This window comes from Falco punctatus (genome assembly GCF_963210335.1).
Source record: "Falco punctatus genome assembly, chromosome: 19".
Classification (NCBI taxonomy): domain Eukaryota; kingdom Metazoa; phylum Chordata; class Aves; order Falconiformes; family Falconidae; genus Falco; species Falco punctatus.
The window spans coordinates 6,188,743-6,207,721 of record NC_137599.1 but is presented as its reverse complement, the minus strand read 5'-3'; the positions used below and the strand labels follow the sequence as shown (position 1 = coordinate 6,207,721).

Genomic DNA, 18,979 nt, shown 5'->3' with positions numbered 1-18,979 from the left:
TAGTCCTTCCCTGTCCTCCCAGTGCCTCACAATCCTTCCTAGTGCCCCCAATCCTTCCCAGTAGCCCCCAGTCCTCCCCATCCTTCCCTGTGCCCCCTAGTCCTTCCCAGTCTTCTCAATGCCCCCCATCCTTCCCCGTACCCCCCAGTCCTCCCTGTGCCCCCAACCCTTCCCAGTGCCTCCAACCCCTCCCAGTGCCCCCAACCCCTTCCAGTCCCCCCAGTGCCCCCCAGTTTGCCCCCGCCTGGGACAAGGAGGCGTGGGCGACGCTGAGGCCGTTTATGGGGCTGGCGGGATGCATGGACGCTGCATTACAAAACGAGGACCAGTACATACATACGTACATATATATATAGTATATACACCCACAGGTATACGTGTGAGATTAAATAACCCCAGCACCCCCCCGGGGCTCTTCCTCCCCGCCCCCCACTTAAATACTTCCCCCCCCCCCCCCAAGTGGCTCCAATCCAGTCGGACACACACCCCGACCCCATCCCTCCCACGTGCCCGTGCCCTCCTCCTCCCCCTCCCAGTATAACCAGCTCTGGCTCCCAGTTGCCCCCACATCCAGTTACTGTCGGAGACTCGGTACTTTGGGGGGGAGGGGCGAGGGGGCAAAATAGAAACGAAAATAAAGGGATTCCCCCTGGGCCGAGGGGCTGGGACCCCCCTACCCAGCTGGGGTTGGCCAGTGGGGGGGTGCATCCCAGCCCCAGAGAAATACTGTGATTTATTGGGGGGGAGGTATTTACAGTTGGGGGGGTAAGAGCATCGCCCCCACCCTGGAGGAGGACCCCTGTGCATTATTCCCCCCGCCCCCAGGGAAGGCGAAAGCCCTGGGCTTGGGGAGGGTGGTGGCAGGTGCTAGGGGGCCCTGGGGGCAATCCCCCCAGCCGTGCCCCTGCAGTGGGGTACCAGGAAGCCCCCAGATCCCCGGGGGGGTCGCGGAGGGGCTGGTGTCACCCCCATGCCCACTGCAGAGGTTGGCAAAGGCTGAGGGGATCCTTCTGGCCCGGTGGTGGTGGCACTGGTGGGGTGGGGTGGGGTGGGGGGGCACCTTGGGTCCCCCCCTCCATGGCGAAGGTCCGTGGTGTCCCAGGCACAGAACCCGAGGGGGGCACCTCGCTGTGGGACCGGGGTAAGTCCGCAGGGGCGGGGGGGCAAAGGCAACCAGCCCCTTCCCAGCCGGTGCTCCAGGTGAGTCCCAAGAGGAAGAGCTGGGGGGAGAGGGGGGGGAGAGGGGGGCGCTTCCAGCATACCCCCGCTTCGCTGCCCAGTATGGCTCACATGTTGGGGGGGCAGTTCTGTCTGCCCTCCCCCCCCCCCAACAGCGTCCAACCGGGGTGCCAGCTCTCCGGGGTGCCAGCTCTGTGTCCGGGGGGGAAGAGGGGGTCAAGTTGAAGGGAAGGGGGAGGCCGGGGGGGGGGGGGGCATGCCCCCCGCCCCAATTGGTCCATCACGTCACCACGAGACTCACACTGGACACAGACACGAACGCGGGGTGTCCGCACCACCCCACCCCCCCCGGACACCACCCCCCCCCCCACAAGACGTGCCCTGCTCCCCCCTTTGCTGTCTGTGCCCCCAGGGGGGAGTGGGGGGCACCAGGGGGCTTTGGCGGGGGTCTTGGCTCCTCCCTGGTGGGAAGGGGGGAGGGAACGGGGACAGGGCTGGGGGAGAGAAGCCCCCCCCAAATCGCTGTGGTTTGAGGGTGGTTTAAGTCGGGTTGGAATTTTTCAAAGTCTGCAGCTTGGCCTCCAGTTCGGAGATCTGAAAAACAGCAAAGGGGAGAGAGGTCTCAGCGGGGGGACAGGGGGGCGGGGGGCGGCACAGGGCCGGGGTGGAGGGGAAGGGGAAACAGACACGGGGACACGGAGACACGGGTGTGGGCAGAGACATGGGCATGAACATGTGGCCGGGGGGGACAGGATGAGGGCATAGGGATGGGGACATGGGGGGGGACACGGGGGGGGACACTGGACTTGGAGGGCGCACAGGACAAGGGGGTCAGGACACAGGGGAGCTGGGGTGGGCAGAGACGAAGGGCTGGGGGGATAAAGGGGGGATGACAGGCAGGGGGCCAGCACAGACAGGGTGCTGGAGGGCCGGGGAGGGGCTGGGGGGGCACAGGGCTGGGGGCACAGGGGCGGGCAGGGGGGCTGTTGGCAGGCTGGGGGTGAGTCTCTGTGGGACATCGGGGGATGCTTTGGGGGTGACAGGAGGAGGGCACAGGGGTGGGCAGACTGGGGGGCTCTGCTGGGGGCCAGGGGACCTCCCTGCTGCCCGCCTGCACCCTGGTGCCCCCCAGCTGGGCAGGTGCTGGCCCCCCGCTGCCCCTCACGGCAGGTGCTGCGGGATCCTGGGGGATCCACCAACCCCGCAGAGGATCTGCTATGACCCAGCACAGCTCTGGTCCCACACGCTGGGGGGGATCCAGTGTAGCTAGCATGGAATCCAGTGCGATCTGTTGTGGGATCCAACATGACCAGCATGGGATCCAGAGGATCAAGTGTGACCGTGCCTTGTGCAGATCTACCAGGAACCACTGCATGATCCCGCACAAGCAGCCTGGGATCCAGTGCCCAAGATCTCTTTTGATCCATTATGGGATGTCAGACCCTGAAGCAGGATCCACTGCAACCCAAACCCTAGGCAGATCCACTGCAATCCAGTGTGGGATCCAGTGCCAGGAGGAGGATCGGGCGTTCGCCAGCACCCGATCAGATCCACTGCGATCCAGTGCAGGGCACAGTGGCAGGAGCACAATCCGGTGGGAGCCGGCACCCAAAGCAGATCCACCGCAATCCGGCATGGGATCCAGCAGCCGGAGCTCAGTCCGGAGGGGAGCCAGCGCCCCATGCAACTCCGCTACCACCCGGCGTGGGATCCAGTGGCTGGCAGGAGCCGGTGCCTGAGCAGATCTGCTGTGATCCATCCTGGGATCCAGCGGCGACAGGAGCCCATGGGCCGCGACGGCGGCGTGGCAGGAGCGGCTGGTGGAGCGGGCTGGGTGGCGGGGCCGAGGCTGGGGCCGGCCGTGCCCGGGGGGCTCAGGGGCAGCCCGCGTCCCGGCGCCCAGTGCCCACCTTCTCCTGCAGCTTCTCCATCTCCTCCTTGTGCGCCAGCTCCGACTCCTCCAGCACCCGCCGCTGCGCCGTCTCCTTCTTCAGGAACTCTATCTCCCTGTGGGGGCCAGCACATGGGTGCACGTCACCCACACCCAGCACCGGGGAGACCCTCGGGAGGTGGGGCAGGTCAGGGGGGACCCCGGGTGACAGGGAGGGACCGTGCTCAGTGGGGTGGTGGTGCCCGGGGATCTCCCAGGGGACGGTCCCTGCCCAGGGGATGGTCCATGCCCACGGATGAGGGATGCCCAGGGACGAAGGAGTTGGTGCCCCAGGGATGGGTCCATGTCAAGGGGAAGATCCCTGCCCGCGCGACGGAGGGTGCCCAGGGAGGATTTGGTGCTTTCAGGGATGGGTTTCTGCCCAGAGGATGGTCTGTGCCTGGGGAACAGTTCATGCCCAAGGGATGGGCCATGCTCAAGGGCAAAGGGCGCCCATGAAGGGGTCAGTGCCCCACGAGTGGGTCCATGCCAAGGGCATGGTCAGTGCCCAGGGAAGGGTCCATGCCCAGGGGGATGCTCTGCGCCCAGGGAGGATCGGTGCCCAGGGCCCAGTGCTGCCCTCACTTTTGCTGGTACTCCTTGATGAGCCTCTTGGCCTTGCTGTACTTGCGCTCCAGGGTCTGGTACTGGGCCTGGGTCTCCTTGAGGTGCTCATCCACAGCCTGGCAGAGGTTCTGTGCCTCCATCCAGTACCCCTCCAGCTTCTCCATCCGCTCCTTGTTCTCCTCCACGCTCTGCTCCAGCTGGGCCTTCTCAGCCCGCCAGCGCGCCTTCTCCTGCTCCAGGCAGTGCAGCTGGGGGACAGCAGGGTCAGGGCATGGCATGGCATGGCCAGGGAGCAGGCATGACATGGCACAGCACGGCACGGCACGGCACGGCACGGCACAGCACGGCATGGCACGGCACGGCACGGCATGGCACAGCACGGCATGGCCAGGCATGACACGGCATAGCACAGCACGGCACGGCATGGCCAGGGAGCAGGCATGACATGGCACAGCACGGCACGGCACGGCACAGCACAGCACGGCACGGCATGGCACGGCACGGCATGGCCAGGCATGACACGGCATAGCACAGCACGGCACGGCATGGCCAGGGAGCAGGCATGACATGGCACAGCACGGCACGGCACGGCATGGCACGGCATGGCACGGCATGACCAGGCATGACATGGCATAGCACAGCACGGCACGGCACGGCACGGCATGGCCAGGCATGACACGGCATAGCACGGCACGGCACGGCACGGCATGGCCAGGCATGGCACGGCACGGCACAGCACGGCACGGCATGGCATGGCCAGGCATGACACGGCATAGCACAGCGCGGCACGGTGAGAGGGCTGGGGAAGATGTGGGGAGGTAAGAGGGGATCGGGGAGATGGAGACCCAGGGGGGGCCAGGGAGATGGAAGGGGGTCCCGTCTGCCCGCAGGGAGCCAGGTCACCCACTCACCTTCCTCTTCAGCTGCTGGATCTCGGCCTCGGTGACGGCATGCTTGATCTGGAGCTGCAAGAGAAGCCAGGTGTTCAAATGGGGCACGCGGACATGCTGCCATGTGTGGACACGCTCCCCTGGCAGCCCCCGTCCCCTCCTCACCTCCTTGAACTTGTGCACCAGCTTTTCAGGGTCCATCTCCACAGGGGAGAGTGTGTCCTCGTTCTCGGCCAGCTCAAACACCTCAATGGCCATCTCCCCGCTGGGGAACATGGGGCTCATCTCCTCCTCCTCATCTGTAGCGTACTCGCCCGTCTGCAGAGGACATGGACTAGCGTTGGCACATGGTGGTCCCCAGCCTGACACCCCAAACCCATCCCACCTGAGGAAACTGAATCACCAGCCCCATATGGGGTGGGGGAACCACATCTGTCCCCTCCTGGGTGGGTGCTGTCCCACTCACCTCCTCGTCATCCTCGGTGTACTGGGTGTAGCGCTGCTCGATCATCTCCCGCTGCCACCGCTCCTGCTCCAGCGTCTGCTGGATCAGCTGCGCCACCTCACTCTGCTCCCCTGGCTTCTCCCGCCCAATGAGGAACCTGTGGGGACAGCAGGGCTCAGCCGGGGGTGGGGGGCTCTGACCACGGGGGGGGGGCCAAATCGGGGACACCCAGGTGGCACATCCAGGAGACAGTGGGAAGGCTCAGCCAGGGGACGCCCAGGTGGCACAACCAGGGGACATCCCTGCTGGGACAGGCAGTGTTCCTGGGGGGAAATCCCAGGGGGGGAATTATGAGGCCTCTGGATGAGTTGGGGCGCTGAGGGGATGCTGGGATGATGGGGGGGGGCAGAGAGCACTAGGGTGGCACAGGGCAGACAGTGGGCATGGGGACTGGAGGGACAGAGGTATTTTGGGGCAGGGGGACAGCCCAGCCTGGGAGCTGGGGTGCTCTGGGGACAGGCCATGGGGCAGGGTGCACAGGGGGGGTCCCCCGGCCCCCCAAACACCCCAGCCCTGGGCCCTACCGGACACGGCCCTTGGTGTTCCTGAGGACGGAGGCGGCGAAGCTCTGCGTCACCCCTACCAGGCTGGTGCCGTCCACCTCCACAATGAGATCGTTCACCTGGATCCTGGGGACAAGGAGACCATCGCAACGGGCCCACCCCTTGCCCACCTCCCCAACATCTCCCACCCCAGGGAACATCTGGCACATCTGCCTGCTCCCACACCAGCTTCTCCATCACCAGCCAAGCCCACAGGCATGCGGCAGTGGGGACCGTGGTGGGTGTTTGGGGCCAGGCAGCCCTTACCTGCCATCCCGGTGGGCCGCCCCACCCTCTGTCACCGTCTTGACGAAGATGCCCAGCTTCTCCAGGCCCATGTCGGCCCCTGCGCCCATGCCAATGATACTGATCCCCAGCCCTTCGGAGTCTGCAGAGACAGACAGCTGTGTCCTGGCAGGGTGCAGCAGCCACCCAACATCAATGGAGTCACCTCCAACCCGTCCCCAAGGTGCCGCAGGGGCGCTGGGGCGCGGGACAGAGTGAGGACCCACCTTTCTCCAGCTCCACAGGGAAGAGATCAAGCCGCTCCACTCTCTTCTCCAGCTCGTACTCGGCCGACGCGGCCATGGGGTCGACATCTTCGTTGCGGCGGTCGTAGTCTTCGTTGGAGTAAGTGCTGAAGACCTGCCAGGGCGGAGGGAGCTGCTCAGCGAGGCACCGGGATGGGGCAGACAAGCACCGCAGCCACCCACAGCACCGGCAGCCCGAGGGGGCATCCCGGCGTGGGGGGAGCCCTGGGAAGGGGCATGGGGGGCATTACTGAGCCTGTGAGATACTGGAGAATCCCCCCCCAAGAGTGAGGGGGAGTGTGAGGAAACTCAGATGGTTTGGGGGTGGCCCTGGCAGCAGTGATGGTGCCATGCCCTGCCCACTGTTGGAAGGACAGGTGGATGATGGATATATGGATGGATGGATGAATGGATGTACTGAGGGATGAACAGATGGACTGAGGGATGAATGGCTGGATGGACGGATAGATGGATAGCTGGATGGATGGAAGGATGGAGGGATGGAAGGATGGAGGGATGGATGAATCGAAGGATGGATGGATGGAAGGATAGATGGATGGATGGATGGATGGAAGGATGGATGGATCGAAGGATGGAGGGATGGATGAATCGAAGGATGGATGGATGGAAGGATAGATGGAGGGATGGATGGATGGATGGATGGATGGATGGATGGATGGATGCATGGATGGGTGGATGGATGGATGGATGGATGGATGGATGGATGGATGGAAGGATGGATGGATGGATGGATGGATGCATGGATGGATGCATGGATGGATAGATGGATGGATGGATGGATGGATGGATGGATGGATGAGTGGATGGATGGATGGATGGATGGATGGATGGGTGGATGCATGGATGGATAGATGGATGGATGGATGGATGGATGAGTGGATGGATGGATGGATGGATGGATGAGTGGATGGATGGAAGGATGGATGGATCGAAGGATGGAGGGATGGATGAATCGAAGGATGGATGGATGGAAGGATAGATGGATGGATGGATGGATGGATGCATGGATGCATGGATGGATGGTGTGTGCAAGCACTGGCTGCTCTGTGACACAGTTTGGTGTGAGCACAATTGGCTTGTTCCCCTGCTCCTCCCCTCTCCTTCCCTAGTCAGGGGCTTCTCAGCTCTCAGCCCACCACCTTCTCATGGTCCAAACGGCCCCACGGGAGCAGGGAAGGGCCCTGCTCTCAGGGCAGCCTCACCTCTGCCCTTCCCTGCACCTTACCCCTGCCTGGATACCTCCATCCAAGCCTGAGCTGCCAGCCTGAAGCCCAGGGACCCCAACCCACCATTGTCCCTGGGAGAGGTAAATCCCACCCTAGGTGTGGGGGTTGGGGGGGTTGGTTTATTCCCCTCATTTTCCACCTGGCAGGTTCAGTTTCCACCTCCCTGTGCTCGCCTGGAGGGATGCCTGGGCACAGGGAGCACCAGGGACTCTGCAGGCCTCGGGGGTCCATGGGCCACCCCTGTGCCCAGGTCTCTGTCCCTCCCAGGCCCACTGTTCCCCATCAGGCTTCACTTGCAGGGTGCTTGGGCACTGAGGAGGGGTCAGCCTTGGGGCTGGGGCTGCCCCTGTCCTCTGGGTCTGGGGACATTGAGGTCCCCAGCCACCTTCAGTCCCAAGGGAGCAGGGATGGGGACGCCTGGGACTGCCGAGGCCTCGTGGCAGCCCCATCCGAGGCCAGGGACGGAACCCAGCACGGGGCATCGAGCCAGAGCGGGGCGACGGAAGGCAAAGGAAGTCGGGACCACACACGTACGGTCCTCTAATGTGTTAAATCCCGGGGGACACTGACCCCCATCATGGGGCACCCCTAAACCCTCCCACACCTGGTCCACAGGAGTTAGCAGCTCAGGAGGGGCTGGGGGCAACCCCACACTCACCCTTGGGCTGGGTGCCCTTGTGCCAGGCACTGAGGTCGGACAACGTCCCCAGCCCAGAGCCAGGAGTGGGGTGCCTTTTCCCCGCACCCTGGGGGGTTGCCAGCAGCCCTCCAGATGGGGACAGGCTGGCCGGGCACAGAGCCTGGCAGATGTCTCCAGAGGGGCCCCAGCTTGGTGATGCCGCCGGGCGAGTGGATTAGGGACAAGACCACAGCGTGAAAGCCTCGCAACAAAGGGTACAAGGGATGAGTGTCAAGGGCCATCGCACAAAGCCCGGTGACATTCACAGATGGGCAGGATCCACCCGGGTGGCTCCCAGGAGTGCTGGGGGTGAGCAGGGCAGGGGACATGCCTTCGTACCCCGTCCACACACAGTCCCCGGGGTGCTGCAGGCACCTGAGCCCACAGCTGCAGGCACACATCCTGGCTCATCCTGCTGTGCCCCCCACCCCTGTCTCCAGGTCTGGGGGGGGTGGGATGTGCCAGGGGCCTGGAGGAGGTTCCAAGGGGGAAGCAGCCGGAGCCAGCACAAGCCCAGGGGAAGGGGCAGCATGTGTGCCCCACCTCAGGGTGCAGGGTGCCCACCTTGGGGCCCGCGCTGGGACTGGGTGGGGGTCCCCAGTGCTCCTGGCCCTAACCGCTACAGCAGGTTTGCGGGGCTCAGCATCACCCGTGCACCCAAGGGGGAAGCTGGAGTGCTCAGACGCTCAGGTTCCCTCCCCACCGTCTCATGTGGGACCCCAACCATCACCCCGAAGCGGAATGTGGGCAAAAGCAAGAGGCTAAAGGCTGTGCTGGGGCGAACAGGGCACCCCAAAAAGCCCAGCTGCCCATCCATGGAGGGGACACCCTCCCCAGGGCTGGCCTGGCAGGCTCCCATAGGACCAAGTCTCCCCCCAGCATGCAGCCACCCAGCACACTGCCACTGCTGTCCCCTGCCCGGGCCACGGTGGTCCCCGTCCCCCCATCCCAGGTGGGGCCACCCACCCGCTCTGACTCAGAGCCAGAATATAGGCCGAGCTCTAAAAATAACCCAGCTCCGGCACAAAGCAATCGCTGCTTCTCCGGTTGGGGGGATACAAGCAGGAGAGAACACCCCGAAATAGCTGCACGGCCCCTTCCCACCCCATCGCCACGGGAGCATCCCAGATGGGGACCCCAAAACCAGCCAGGGAACGGGGGAGACGGGCGATGCTACCCCCGCCCGGCCATGCCGCCAAGACACTTCCCCTTCCTCCACTTCCCGAAACAGTCCTGGGTGCTGGGCTGGGCCCATGGGCAGGGGCAAAAGCCCCTCCACTGCCACCTCATCCCCGGGGACCCGCGGTTTGGGAGGATCCCCAGCACCGAGGGACCACAGGGGACCACGGGCAGAGGGTGGCGGTGCAGCCACGGCACCCAGCACCCTGCACCCAGATATTTCGGGCATCCCCACCCAAAATATGGGGTGGGTCTTGGCCCGTCCCAGGCATGGCAGTGGGTTGGCAGCGGGTGCTGCGCATGGCCCACTCCAGTGAGTGCCAGCACCACCCCTCCCCATCACACCGGCCCCGGGGGGACCCCTCGCTGGTGGGGGTGCTGTGCCATGCCAGGGCAGGGGCCTTCATTAGCCAGCTCGTCAGGCCTGGGTGGCCGCCCTCATTCCCCCAGCACAAGAGTACGGCCAAGCGGGATGCCAGGCCCTGTGGCTGGGGGGGGGAGCACAGACCCCCACCCCACATCCCTGTCCCTGGCACCAGTCCCCTCCAGGGGTCATCCACCCACCCTGGGGTACCCCTCATCCCCAGCTGCCGCCCACCCCAGGCTGCCCCCCCTCCGCAGCTGCCCCTCCATCCCCAGGCAGTCTCACCTGGATGGGGGCTGTGCTGAACTGGATCTTGCGGTTGGGGACAGGCTCCTCTTCCTCGGACAGCCCAGGGATCTCCACACAGCCTGACTCGGGCTCGTACAGCCCTTCAGCCTCCTCTTCCTCCTCCAGCCCACTGCCCCCCGAGTCCTCCCCGAGCCCACTGTAGGCACTTATGTCCACCAGGTCCGCCTCAGAGAAGTCCTCCTTCTTGGCCTCCTCGTAGGTATCGCCCTCCTCCGCCCGCTCGCCCTTGACGCCCTCCTCGCCTGCAGCTGCCCCCAAGCCCCCTTCCAGCCGGGGAGCGGTGGGCACCTGACCCTCGGCCCCCTTAGCCGGCTGGGGTGCAGGCACTGGTTCGCCTGCCACCGTCGCCTCCTCCTCCTCCTCCTCAGCCTCACCGCTCTCCTCCACCTCCACCGGCTTGATCTTGCAGACCTCCTGCACCCGTGGGGCAGCCGTCTCCTTCTCCGCCGGCCGGCCACTCTTCCCCACTGCCTTCTCCTCCTCCGGCGGCCGGCTGCGGGCCAGGGCAGCGTGGCCATCACCCAGCCGCCCGGCCTCGGGGCTTGGCAAGAAGACGCGGGGTCGCTTGCCCACCACCTTGGCATTGAGCGGTCCTCCTGCTCGCCCGGGTGCCTTGTGCAGGTTGTTTCGGAGGTCGGCCTTCTCGAAGACAGCGCTGAGCTGGCTGACGGTGGGCGAGACGGCTTCGGTGTCTAGCTTGTCCAAGGACTCGGTGCTGCCGTTGAACCTCACCACCACGTCCAGCTTACGGTCCTGGAAGCCAGCTCGTTCCTTGCGCAGCAAGAGCTTGGTGGTGGTGGCCTTCTCCTGCGGGCTCCTCTCGAAGATCTTGCGGGTCTCCTGCAGCTTGGAGAAGGGCTTGTCGGGCTTGGAGTCGAAGCGGCTGACCCTCTCCGAGACACTGGTGCCCAGCTTGAGGAGGCTGCCCTGGTCCATGCTCTCGCTGAGGCTGCCGGCGCGGGGCAAGGAGAGGCGGACGGGCTTCTCCTTGGCCTTGGCCAGGTCGCAGGCGCCCTCGGGGCCGGGCGCCGTCCCCATCTGCAGGAACATGTTCTTGATGCGATGGACGTTGGAGCCATACTTCTTACCCCGGCTCTTCTTGCCGTCTTCTCCGTCAGCCTCCTTTGTGGGCGCCAGGGCCTGGATGGTGGCCTCGTAGGCATTGCGGTGGGGGGACGCGCTCCGCAGCCCCCCGCCGCCCGCCGCCCCGCCGGAGGGAGCCCCCCCGCCGGCGGCCGCCCCGCCGCCTGCCTCCGTCCTCAGCATGCCGGCCCCGGGCCGCGCCGCATCGCCCGCCGCCGCCAGCGCCGCTCCCCCCGCCCGCCGCGGCCCCTCGCCGCCTGCCGCGGCGTGGGGAGGGGGCGCCGCGGGGGGCCGCCGCACACCTGCACCGGCCCGCGGGGGGCTGCGGGGCCCGGTCAGGCCATGTCCATCCCGGGGGGGCCCTCCGGCCCGGCCCTGCCTCCCTCCTCCCTTCCCCTCCGCTTCCCCTTTCTCTGTGGCGGCGATGGAGCCGCGGCGGCTGCGATCCGCCCGCCCCGCTGCCCGCAGCGCCCTCTGGGTCTTAGCGGCGCCGCCGCCGCCACCGCCGGGACCCCGGCCCCGCTCGCCGCCCCCCGGCCCGCGCTCCCCGCGCTGTGCCGCGCCGCCTGGCCCCCTCCCCCGGCCCGCGGGTGGTGCCACCCCCCGGTCTGTCCCCGTGTCCCCCTCCGGCTCTGCCTCCCACCGCGCCTGCTTCCGCCCCTGTCCCCCCGGTCTGTCCCCGTGTCCCCCTCCGGCTCTGCCTCCCACCGCGCCTGCTTCTGCCCCTGGGCCCCCCGGTCTGTCCCCGTGGCCCGCGGGCTGGTCCCGATGGCCCCTCGGTCCCGTACCCCCACCCCCACCCCCGTCTGCGACCCATACCCCCTGGATCTGCCCCTACCCCCTCCTCCCTCCATGCTCCGTGCTGTCCCCACATCCCCTGTTTTTGTACCCATGCCCCACCGTCCCATCCCCATAGCCCCCGGGTGTGTACCCATGCCCCCCCCCTCCTGTCCCCGTGTTCCCCCCTCCTGTCCCCATATCCCCCCTGAGTCTGTACCCACATCCCCCCATCTCATCCCCTTAATCCCCCCCGAGTTTGTACCCACATCCCCCCATCTCATCCCCTTAACCCCCAGTTTGTACCCACGTCCCCCAGTCCTGTCCCTGCACCCCTCCCGGCTCTGTCCCCACATCCCCCTGCGCCTCCTCCCTGTGTCCCCTCAGCCTTGTCCTTGTGTCCCCCTGCTCCCATCCCTCGGGATCCCCACACCCGTGCCCAACACCCCTCCACCTCGAGGTGTCCCCACGGGACCCCTATTTACTTTCTGTCCTCATAAATCCATCTCCGGGGTGCAGCACGTCCCCGTCCCCCGTCCCCGTCCCCCCCGACGGCTCCACCCAGAGGGGAAACTGAGGCAGGGGTACCCGGGGGCGGGGGGGCGCAGTGGGCTCCCCTGCCTTCCTGCACCACCCGGGGGATATTTGGGGGCGGTTATTGGTGGGTTTGCTGCCTTCCCACTGGGCACCGGGCGGGGGGGGGGGGGGCAGAGCCGACAGCTGGGGGCCATGCTGGGGGTCCCTGCTGCGGGACAGCACCCCGGGGCTGGGGGACACGGTGGGGGGCTGCCTTGCTCCCCCAGGCCAGCGAGCGCGCAGGCACCAGGACCCTGCGGATGCCCCGCGCCGCCACACGCAGCCTCGCGGCCCTTTGTCCGTGACGCGGCGTGACGAGGCGTGACGCGCTGCGGTGCGACGTCTCCCCACACGGCCACCCCCTTCCCCTTCCGCCACCACCAGCCATGCCCCCCGAGCCCCGCCAGAGGGTCTGGCCCCCCGCCACCGCCAGCCCCCCCGGTGTCCCGGCACCCTCCGGTCCGTCCTGCCAAGCAGTCCCGTGCGGGCGCACACGCATATGACACGCGTGCTCCTGTCCCGGTGTGACACGCGTGTGCAGAGCAGCGATGCTGGCAGGCCGCCTGCCACGCATGTGCGGGGGTCTCAGCTGTCCCCAGGTATCCCCCCACCCCGCTGTGCCCCAGCCCCCACTGCCATCCCACTGCCCGTGAGCTGGGACACCAGGACCAGCCCACCCAGGGGACGCCCCACCGGACCCCCTCTCCGGGCAGCCCCAGTGCTCCCCGTGTGCTGGAGGGGCACCAGGATGAGCCCACCCAGGGGACACCCCACCGGACCCCCCCTCTGGGCAGCCCCAGTGCTCCCCGTGTGCTGGAGGGGCACCAGGATGAGCCCACCCAGGGGACACCCCACCGGACCCCTCCTCCGGGCAGCCCCAGTGCTCCCCGTGTGCTGGAGGGGCTGGGTGCCACAGGGCCTTGGTGGCAGGAGGTGGCCCCGGTGGGGTGCCTCGCGTGGGACCCCCCCAGGCGGACCCCCCTGTAACACCCCTACCAGGCCAGCCCCGCTGCCTCCGTCAATCAGCCCTGGCCCCACTCCCGGAGGTGGCAGCGAAGATGGAGGCCCCCAAGCTGCTCCGCGCCTGGGTGCTGGCAGGCGAGTGGCAGCCCTGTCTGCCCCCGGGGGGGACACGGCCAGGCTGGGGGGACCCCCTGCGGGGAGGGGATGGGGGGACCCCCAGAGGAGGGTGGGGATGGGGGCTGCCGGTGGCGGGGGGACAGGACGGGGACAGGGCTGAACGTGACAGAGCTAAATAAAGCCGTCCTGTCCCTGGTGCCAGCTGGGTGTGGGATGGCGGGGGGGACACACCAAGTGGGAGCTCTCCGTGATGGGTCCAGGGCAAGGGAGGGTGCTGTCCCCATCCCTGTCCCTGCCCCTGTCGCCCCCCAGCTCCTAAATATCGCCCACCCTGCTGTCTCGGGATGCCTGGCACTGCAGGGACACATTTCTGCCCCAGCCCGGTGTCCCCAGGGGGGTCTGCGGGCACCTGTGGGTCTCCCTGGGGTCTCTGGGCAAGGAGGAAACTGAGGCAGGGAAGGAGCCATGTTCCCCAGCCCCGGCTCTAGCCCTGTGCCTGCCACAGTCATGGCCCTGGGGGAGTCCCAGCCCACCCTCCCCAACCACCACGTCCTCCCCAACCACCGCGTCTCCTCCGAGACCGGAGCCATCTTCGTCCATGAGCTGGAGCGGGAGCTGTTCCAGGATGCCTTCCTCACTGGGCACGAGGATGATGGCGGTGAGGGCCAGGCCAAGGGGAGTGGGGACAAGGGGGGGGTCCTGCAGTTGTGAGGGGGCTGGGACTGTTAATGGGGGGCACCAGCTAATGCCTGCTCCCCACCAGGCATGACCCCAGCTGGACCATCTGTCCCTCTCCCTCCCTTCAGGATGGTACCCTTCCATCCCTCCCTCCCTCCCTCCATCTACCCCACCGTCCCATCAGGCTGTTAAGCCCACCCGGGAGCAGCATCCCTTCATCCCCCACCCCTGTGGCAGGGGTCCTGCTTGCAGGGCAGGGGTCCACTCGCAGCACAGCCTGATGGCATGCGTGTCCCCATGTCTGTGTCCATCCCCACCTGTCTGTGTGTCCCACAGCTGCCCCCATCACCTTCCAAGCCCACCTCCAGGACCACCCTGACCTGCCGCGGTGGCTGCGGTACATCCAGCGTGACCCCCACCAGCCGGGCTACCTCTATGGCTGTCCCATGGCCACGGAGGTGGGCACCCACACCATCGAGGTAGGTGCCCACCTCACGGCCCCGTGCCAGAGGGTGACATGGGGAGCTGGGGGCTGGCATCTTCGGGGGTCTCTCCTCTGCTCGCAGGTGCTGGCATACAACCGGCACACCTACGAGACAGCGGCACAGCACCTCATCATCACCATCTTTCCTGCTCCAGGTACGGGCCATGCACCCCAAAACCACACTGGGGTGCCCCGAAGCCCCCCCAGGTGTTCCCATCAGTGTCACATGTCCCCACAGGTGGGGAGCCGCCGTACCAGGGCGAGTTCCTGGTGGGGAACAGGAACGTGGAGGAGCTGCTGCCAGCGGCCATGCGGGACATCTTCCTCCAGGCCACGGCCGGCGTCTGGGAGCGGGATGACCTCCATGTCATCAATGTCACCTCCACGCTGGACCGGGGTGGCCGCGTGCCCCTACCCATCGAGGGGCGCAAGGAGGGGTACGGGCAGACCTGGGGGGTCCTGGGGTTGCTCCTGGGCAGACCCCCAGCCTCCGTGTGGGGGTCTGGGGGGGGCCACCTGCAGCCAGTGCCCCCCACCCTGGCAGGGTGTACGTGAAGGTGGGCTCCCGTGGTGCCTTCTCATCGTGCCTGGCAGCGGCCACCTCACCGCAGAGCCGGTTCCGCTGCAGCCTGGGCCAGCAGCCCCTCGCCTCCTGCTACGACACCTTCGCCCCCCACTTCACCATCCGCTGGTGCAACCTCACCTTGGTGAGACCCCCGCCCCCACCACCCCCTTGCAATGACCCCCATGGGGACCCCCCACCTCCCCTAACCATCACCCCATTGCAGCTGCAGGTCTGGCCCAGCCCAACAGCGCTGGGACCCGTGTGGGGTTCTGGGGTGCTGGAGGAGGGTGGGGATTTCCAGCCCCCCACCGAGGTGCCCCCCCAGGACCTGCTGCCCGGGTACCTGGTGACGCTGCTGGTGCCGCTGGCGGTGGCCGCACTGCTCTGCCTGCTCCTGGGCCACCTCATGTGCTGCCGCAGGGAGGGAGTGTGAGTTGGGGGAGCACACTCAGGGTGGGGGTCCCCCCACCCCAGCCAGGGCATGGGCACCCCAAGCCGGGTGCCCTTTCTCTGGCCGTCCTGGCCCCAGGACAACCTGGGAGTGGTGAGAGCCCTTCTCACCATCTTTATTTTTTCATTCCCCTTTTTCCTCTGTTTTGTAGGCAAAAACGGGACTTGGAGACGTCTGAGTAAGTCCCTGCACCCAGCTGAGCCGGGCGGGTGCTGGGGGGCTGCTCCTGGTGGGGGGCTTTGTTGTGGCTGAGAGGGGGGAGGGCCATTGGGGACAGGGATGGGGAGGGGTCAGCAAGCAGCTGCCTGTCTGGGGAATTTTATGGAGGTGGTGGAGCCTAAAGGTCTCCCCATCCCAGAGGGTCCCCCCCAGCCCCCCTCCTCCTCTCCACATGCCTCGCCCCCCCAGTAACCCCCCACAGGCACAGCTGGAGCACAAGAGCTGTTTTGCTTTTGCGATAGCCTTGGCTGGACTCAACACCAGCAAGGAGGACCCCGGTGGTGGGGTGCAGATCCCAGTGATGGAGGACCAACCCCAGTGATGGGGAGCAGACCCCAGTGATGTGGGACAAACCCTAATAATGGGGAGACAGAGACCCCCTCAAGCCGCACCCCCCACCAGGGAAGCATATGGGGACGCGGGCACAGCACCCAATTGTCCTCTTGCCCCTCAGCATCCAGCTGGTCCACCACACCACCATCCACGGTGACACAGAGGAGCTGAGGCACATGGCTCGCAGCCGGGATGTCCCACGGCCCCTTTCCACCCTTCCCATGTTCAACATCCGCACGGGTCAACGCATCAACCCCATGCCTGGTCCTCCGGATGGTGCCTGTGTCCCCCTTCTCCCGCAGTGAGCCAGGGTGGTGGGTGACACCCAGGATGATGGCAGGGTGGGAGGGCAACCCCAGGGGTGGGTATGAGCAAAGGGGTGTCATGATGCTTTTGGGGGCACTTTGCAGGGGTCAAAAGCCCAGCAGCAGGCAGAACCCAGCCGAGTCAGGGATCTGCCTGCCCAGCAGGGCTCTGCCTGCCACCCAGTTATTGCCTGGAGCATTTTGGGGGGATTATCAGCACCTGGGGGGGTCATCAGGATCCACCTGCATCAGTGGGGCAACACAGAACACATGCATCCCAGCCCCTTCCTCTCCAGCCTCCCCTGCCCCGCTTGGCCTGATGAAATCCTTAAATAAGGGCTGTAGAAGCACTAGAGCTCTTCTGCTTTTTGGCTGGGGGAGGAGGGAGTAAACTGTTTTCTTTCTGTTTTCCAGGTGAGGGGGAGGCTGTGTTGGTTTTGCCTTCCCAGGGGTGACACCACCCCCAAGGTCCCTGCTGTGGGATGGGGGCTGTGGGGTGGGTTTTGGCTGATAAAGTGGCTGTTTAGTGATGAGATGTGGCTTTTCTGCTTTATTTTTGGCCCATTGCAAGCAGCCCAGCCTGGCCCTGGTGGCTGGGGTGGCCCCAGGGTGAGGACGGGGTTTGAGGGAGGTTTTGGGGTGCAACCTGCTGCTGGGCTCCTGGACGCAGTGTATTGAGTTTGCCAGTTCTCTGCCCCATCCCTGGATGTACCCTGAGGCTGGGGGGATGCTGAGCACTGGGGGGGGGGGGTGTCCTGGTCTGTTCCTCCTGTTGCAGGGAGGGTCCTGCTCCCCTCCACCCCCCTCTTCAGCTGCTTTGCTCTATCTGGGTGCCCTGCTTGCCCTTGCTCCCACCCTGCTCCACCCATGGCCCCCCGAAAGACTTGCACATCTCCCTCCAAAGGCTTGGACTAACCTTGCCACCCTGCTTCCCCCCCCAGCCCTGCAGAGGGAAAGGGGCCAGGGACAGTGGGGGGGGGATGGACACAGTCCCAGGGACCCGCGATGGCACCCTGGGGCATCCCAACAGCCCCCAGCTCACCTGGGTGCCCACGTCTGGCAGGATTCCGCCTGCAGCCCCCAGCTGCTCCAGCCGCTCGCCCCTTCCACCGCGCAGACCTGGGCATCCCGCTCAGCACCCCCATAACCCCTCCCCGGTCCCCCCAGGGGGTCCCCGCAGCCCAGCCTCAGCCCCTTGCCTCCAAAGAAAGAGCCTCTTTCACAGCATCCCCCCCCCCTCGTGTGGGGCAGGCGCCAGGGTGGGGGTTAGGAAAACACAGGGGCTTGGCGAGGAACAAGGGGAGCCATTGACGGCTGGGGCAGGCGAGGAGAAAGGCGGCACTGAGGCCCCATCCTGCCTGCACAGCCCCCACGGTGCTGCTGGGGTCTCGCTCCTGCCCACCGCAAAGGGGCCTTCGGAGCGGTGAGTGTGGCACATGGTGGGCACTGCCACCCTGGCACGCCCGTGTGCTGCTGGTGGCCGCCCGGTTCCCTTTGCACCAGCAGGAGCTGGATGGGGCTGGCATCTGGGGGGCACCCGCAGGGGTGTGGGGGGCTTGCACCGTGGCACCCACACGCCTCTTGCAGCCCCGGGCAAGCACAGCCCCCTGCCCCAGTTTCAGCACATCTCCCTGTGCCCTCCCGCGCCCAGCTGCAATGTCCGTGCCACCCCCCTCCTCTTCATTTTTGGGGGGGCACCCTGGTGCTGGGTGCCCCCAGCCTGGCATAGGCTGTCCCCCAGCCCCCCTTCCTCCCCTTGCTGCCCCCCACGCGTCCCCAGTTCTCCCCGCACTTGGGGGATGGACACACACCAAGGTCCCCTTCACGGTGGGTGCACAGCAGCTCTGCCCCCCAGATCCCAGCCCCACCCGCCCTACTGGGGGTGGCTCCCCCTTTCCTTCCTCTCCCCCCGCAGGGCAGCGAGGGGGCTGAGCGAGGGGGAGGAGGGCTGGGGGGCTGGCGGGGGCTGGCAGGGGCCGCGCTGGGGTGGGAGGACGGGCAGGACGGGAGTGCAGAAGCGCGGCGGGAGCAGAGCGGGAGCAGCCGGGATGAGAGCAGGAGCAGAGATGAGGGGCTCCCGACCCCACCGCACCCCACCCACTCACCCAGGACCCCCACCCTGACCCACGAGAGCAAGAGCCGCTGGTGAAGAGCACCCCAGGTTTGTTGGATCATTTCACATGCTTTATTTCAGCAGTCAAAAAAAAAATAATTAAAAAAAAAAAAAACAAAACAATTTTCAAATTTTTATACATATACAAACTAGGTACAGACTCCGGGAGAGCCCGGAGCATCCGCCAGGAGATGGGCCAGCAAGCGGGGTGGGTTCGTGCCCCTCCGTGCCCGGGGAGGGATGGAGGGAGGGTGGGATGGATGGATGGATGGATAGATGGATGGATGGATGGATGGATGGATGGAGGAAAAGCTGCTGGAAGATGAGAGCGGAGCTGAAGATCCACCTGCTTAACCTGGAAAGCGGGGTTGTCCTTTTTCCCTTTCGAAGCTTT

General features: G+C 66.3%; 2 protein-coding genes across 4 annotated transcripts; one reads left to right on the top strand and one right to left on the bottom strand.

The window, feature by feature from the left end:
• Nucleotides 1-578: 578 nt before the first annotated feature.
• Nucleotides 579-11,560, bottom strand: LOC308055567 (neurabin-2-like). Its single transcript, XM_080369688.1, has 10 exons — nucleotides 9,898-11,560; nucleotides 6,126-6,258; nucleotides 5,881-6,001; nucleotides 5,596-5,700; nucleotides 5,033-5,168; nucleotides 4,732-4,884; nucleotides 4,588-4,641; nucleotides 3,695-3,924; nucleotides 3,090-3,186; nucleotides 579-1,773 (listed from the first exon to the last, which is right to left on the bottom strand). Exons 1-10 carry the CDS (start codon nucleotides 11,185-11,187, stop codon nucleotides 1,720-1,722), a joined length of 2,373 nt encoding a protein of 790 aa, XP_080225814.1. The 5' UTR covers nucleotides 11,188-11,560; the 3' UTR covers nucleotides 579-1,719.
• Nucleotides 11,561-12,343: 783 nt separating this feature from the next.
• On the top strand, nucleotides 12,344-17,005 carry LOC308055435 (alpha-sarcoglycan-like). 3 transcript variants are annotated; one of them, XM_080369367.1, is made up of 11 exons: nucleotides 12,344-12,956; nucleotides 13,357-13,455; nucleotides 13,943-14,095; nucleotides 14,452-14,594; nucleotides 14,682-14,754; nucleotides 14,838-15,036; nucleotides 15,144-15,306; nucleotides 15,388-15,593; nucleotides 15,767-15,793; nucleotides 16,289-16,468; nucleotides 16,887-17,005. In XM_080369367.1, the coding sequence occupies exons 1-11, from the start codon at nucleotides 12,857-12,859 to the stop codon at nucleotides 16,888-16,890; spliced, it is 1,347 nt and encodes a 448-aa protein (XP_080225493.1). In that variant the 5' UTR covers nucleotides 12,344-12,856; the 3' UTR covers nucleotides 16,891-17,005. The 3 variants fall into 3 exon arrangements, with proteins under 3 accessions (XP_080225493.1, XP_080225492.1, XP_080225494.1); XM_080369366.1 differs by having other exon boundaries at nucleotides 12,352-12,956; nucleotides 16,289-16,481; XM_080369368.1 differs by having other exon boundaries at nucleotides 12,814-13,455; nucleotides 16,289-16,481.
• Nucleotides 17,006-18,979: the final 1,974 nt, after the last annotated feature.

What these genes read in the sequence shown, in the direction of transcription:
- LOC308055435 (XM_080369367.1), top strand. Translation starts at nt 12,857, where the DNA reads ATGACACGCGTGCTCCTGTCCCGGTGTGACACGCGTGTGCAGAGCAGC. An exon ending in CCGCGCCTGGGTGCTGGCAG is followed by an intron (nt 13,456 to 13,942) that starts GCGAGTGGCAGC and finishes TGCCTGCCACAG; the next exon opens with TCATGGCCCTGGGGGAGTCC. An exon ending in TGGGCACGAGGATGATGGCG is followed by an intron (nt 14,096 to 14,451) that starts GTGAGGGCCAGG and finishes TGTGTCCCACAG; the next exon opens with CTGCCCCCATCACCTTCCAA.
- LOC308055567 (XM_080369688.1), bottom strand. Translation starts at nt 11,187, where the DNA reads ATGCTGAGGACGGAGGCAGGCGGCGGGGCGGCCGCCGGCGGGGGGGCT. An exon ending in TCAGCACAGCCCCCATCCAG is followed by an intron (nt 6,259 to 9,897) that starts GTGAGACTGCCT and finishes CCGCCCTGGCAG; the next exon opens with GTCTTCAGCACTTACTCCAA. An exon ending in ATCAAGGAGTACCAGCAAAA is followed by an intron (nt 3,187 to 3,694) that starts GTGAGGGCAGCA and finishes TGGCCCCCACAG; the next exon opens with GGAGATAGAGTTCCTGAAGA.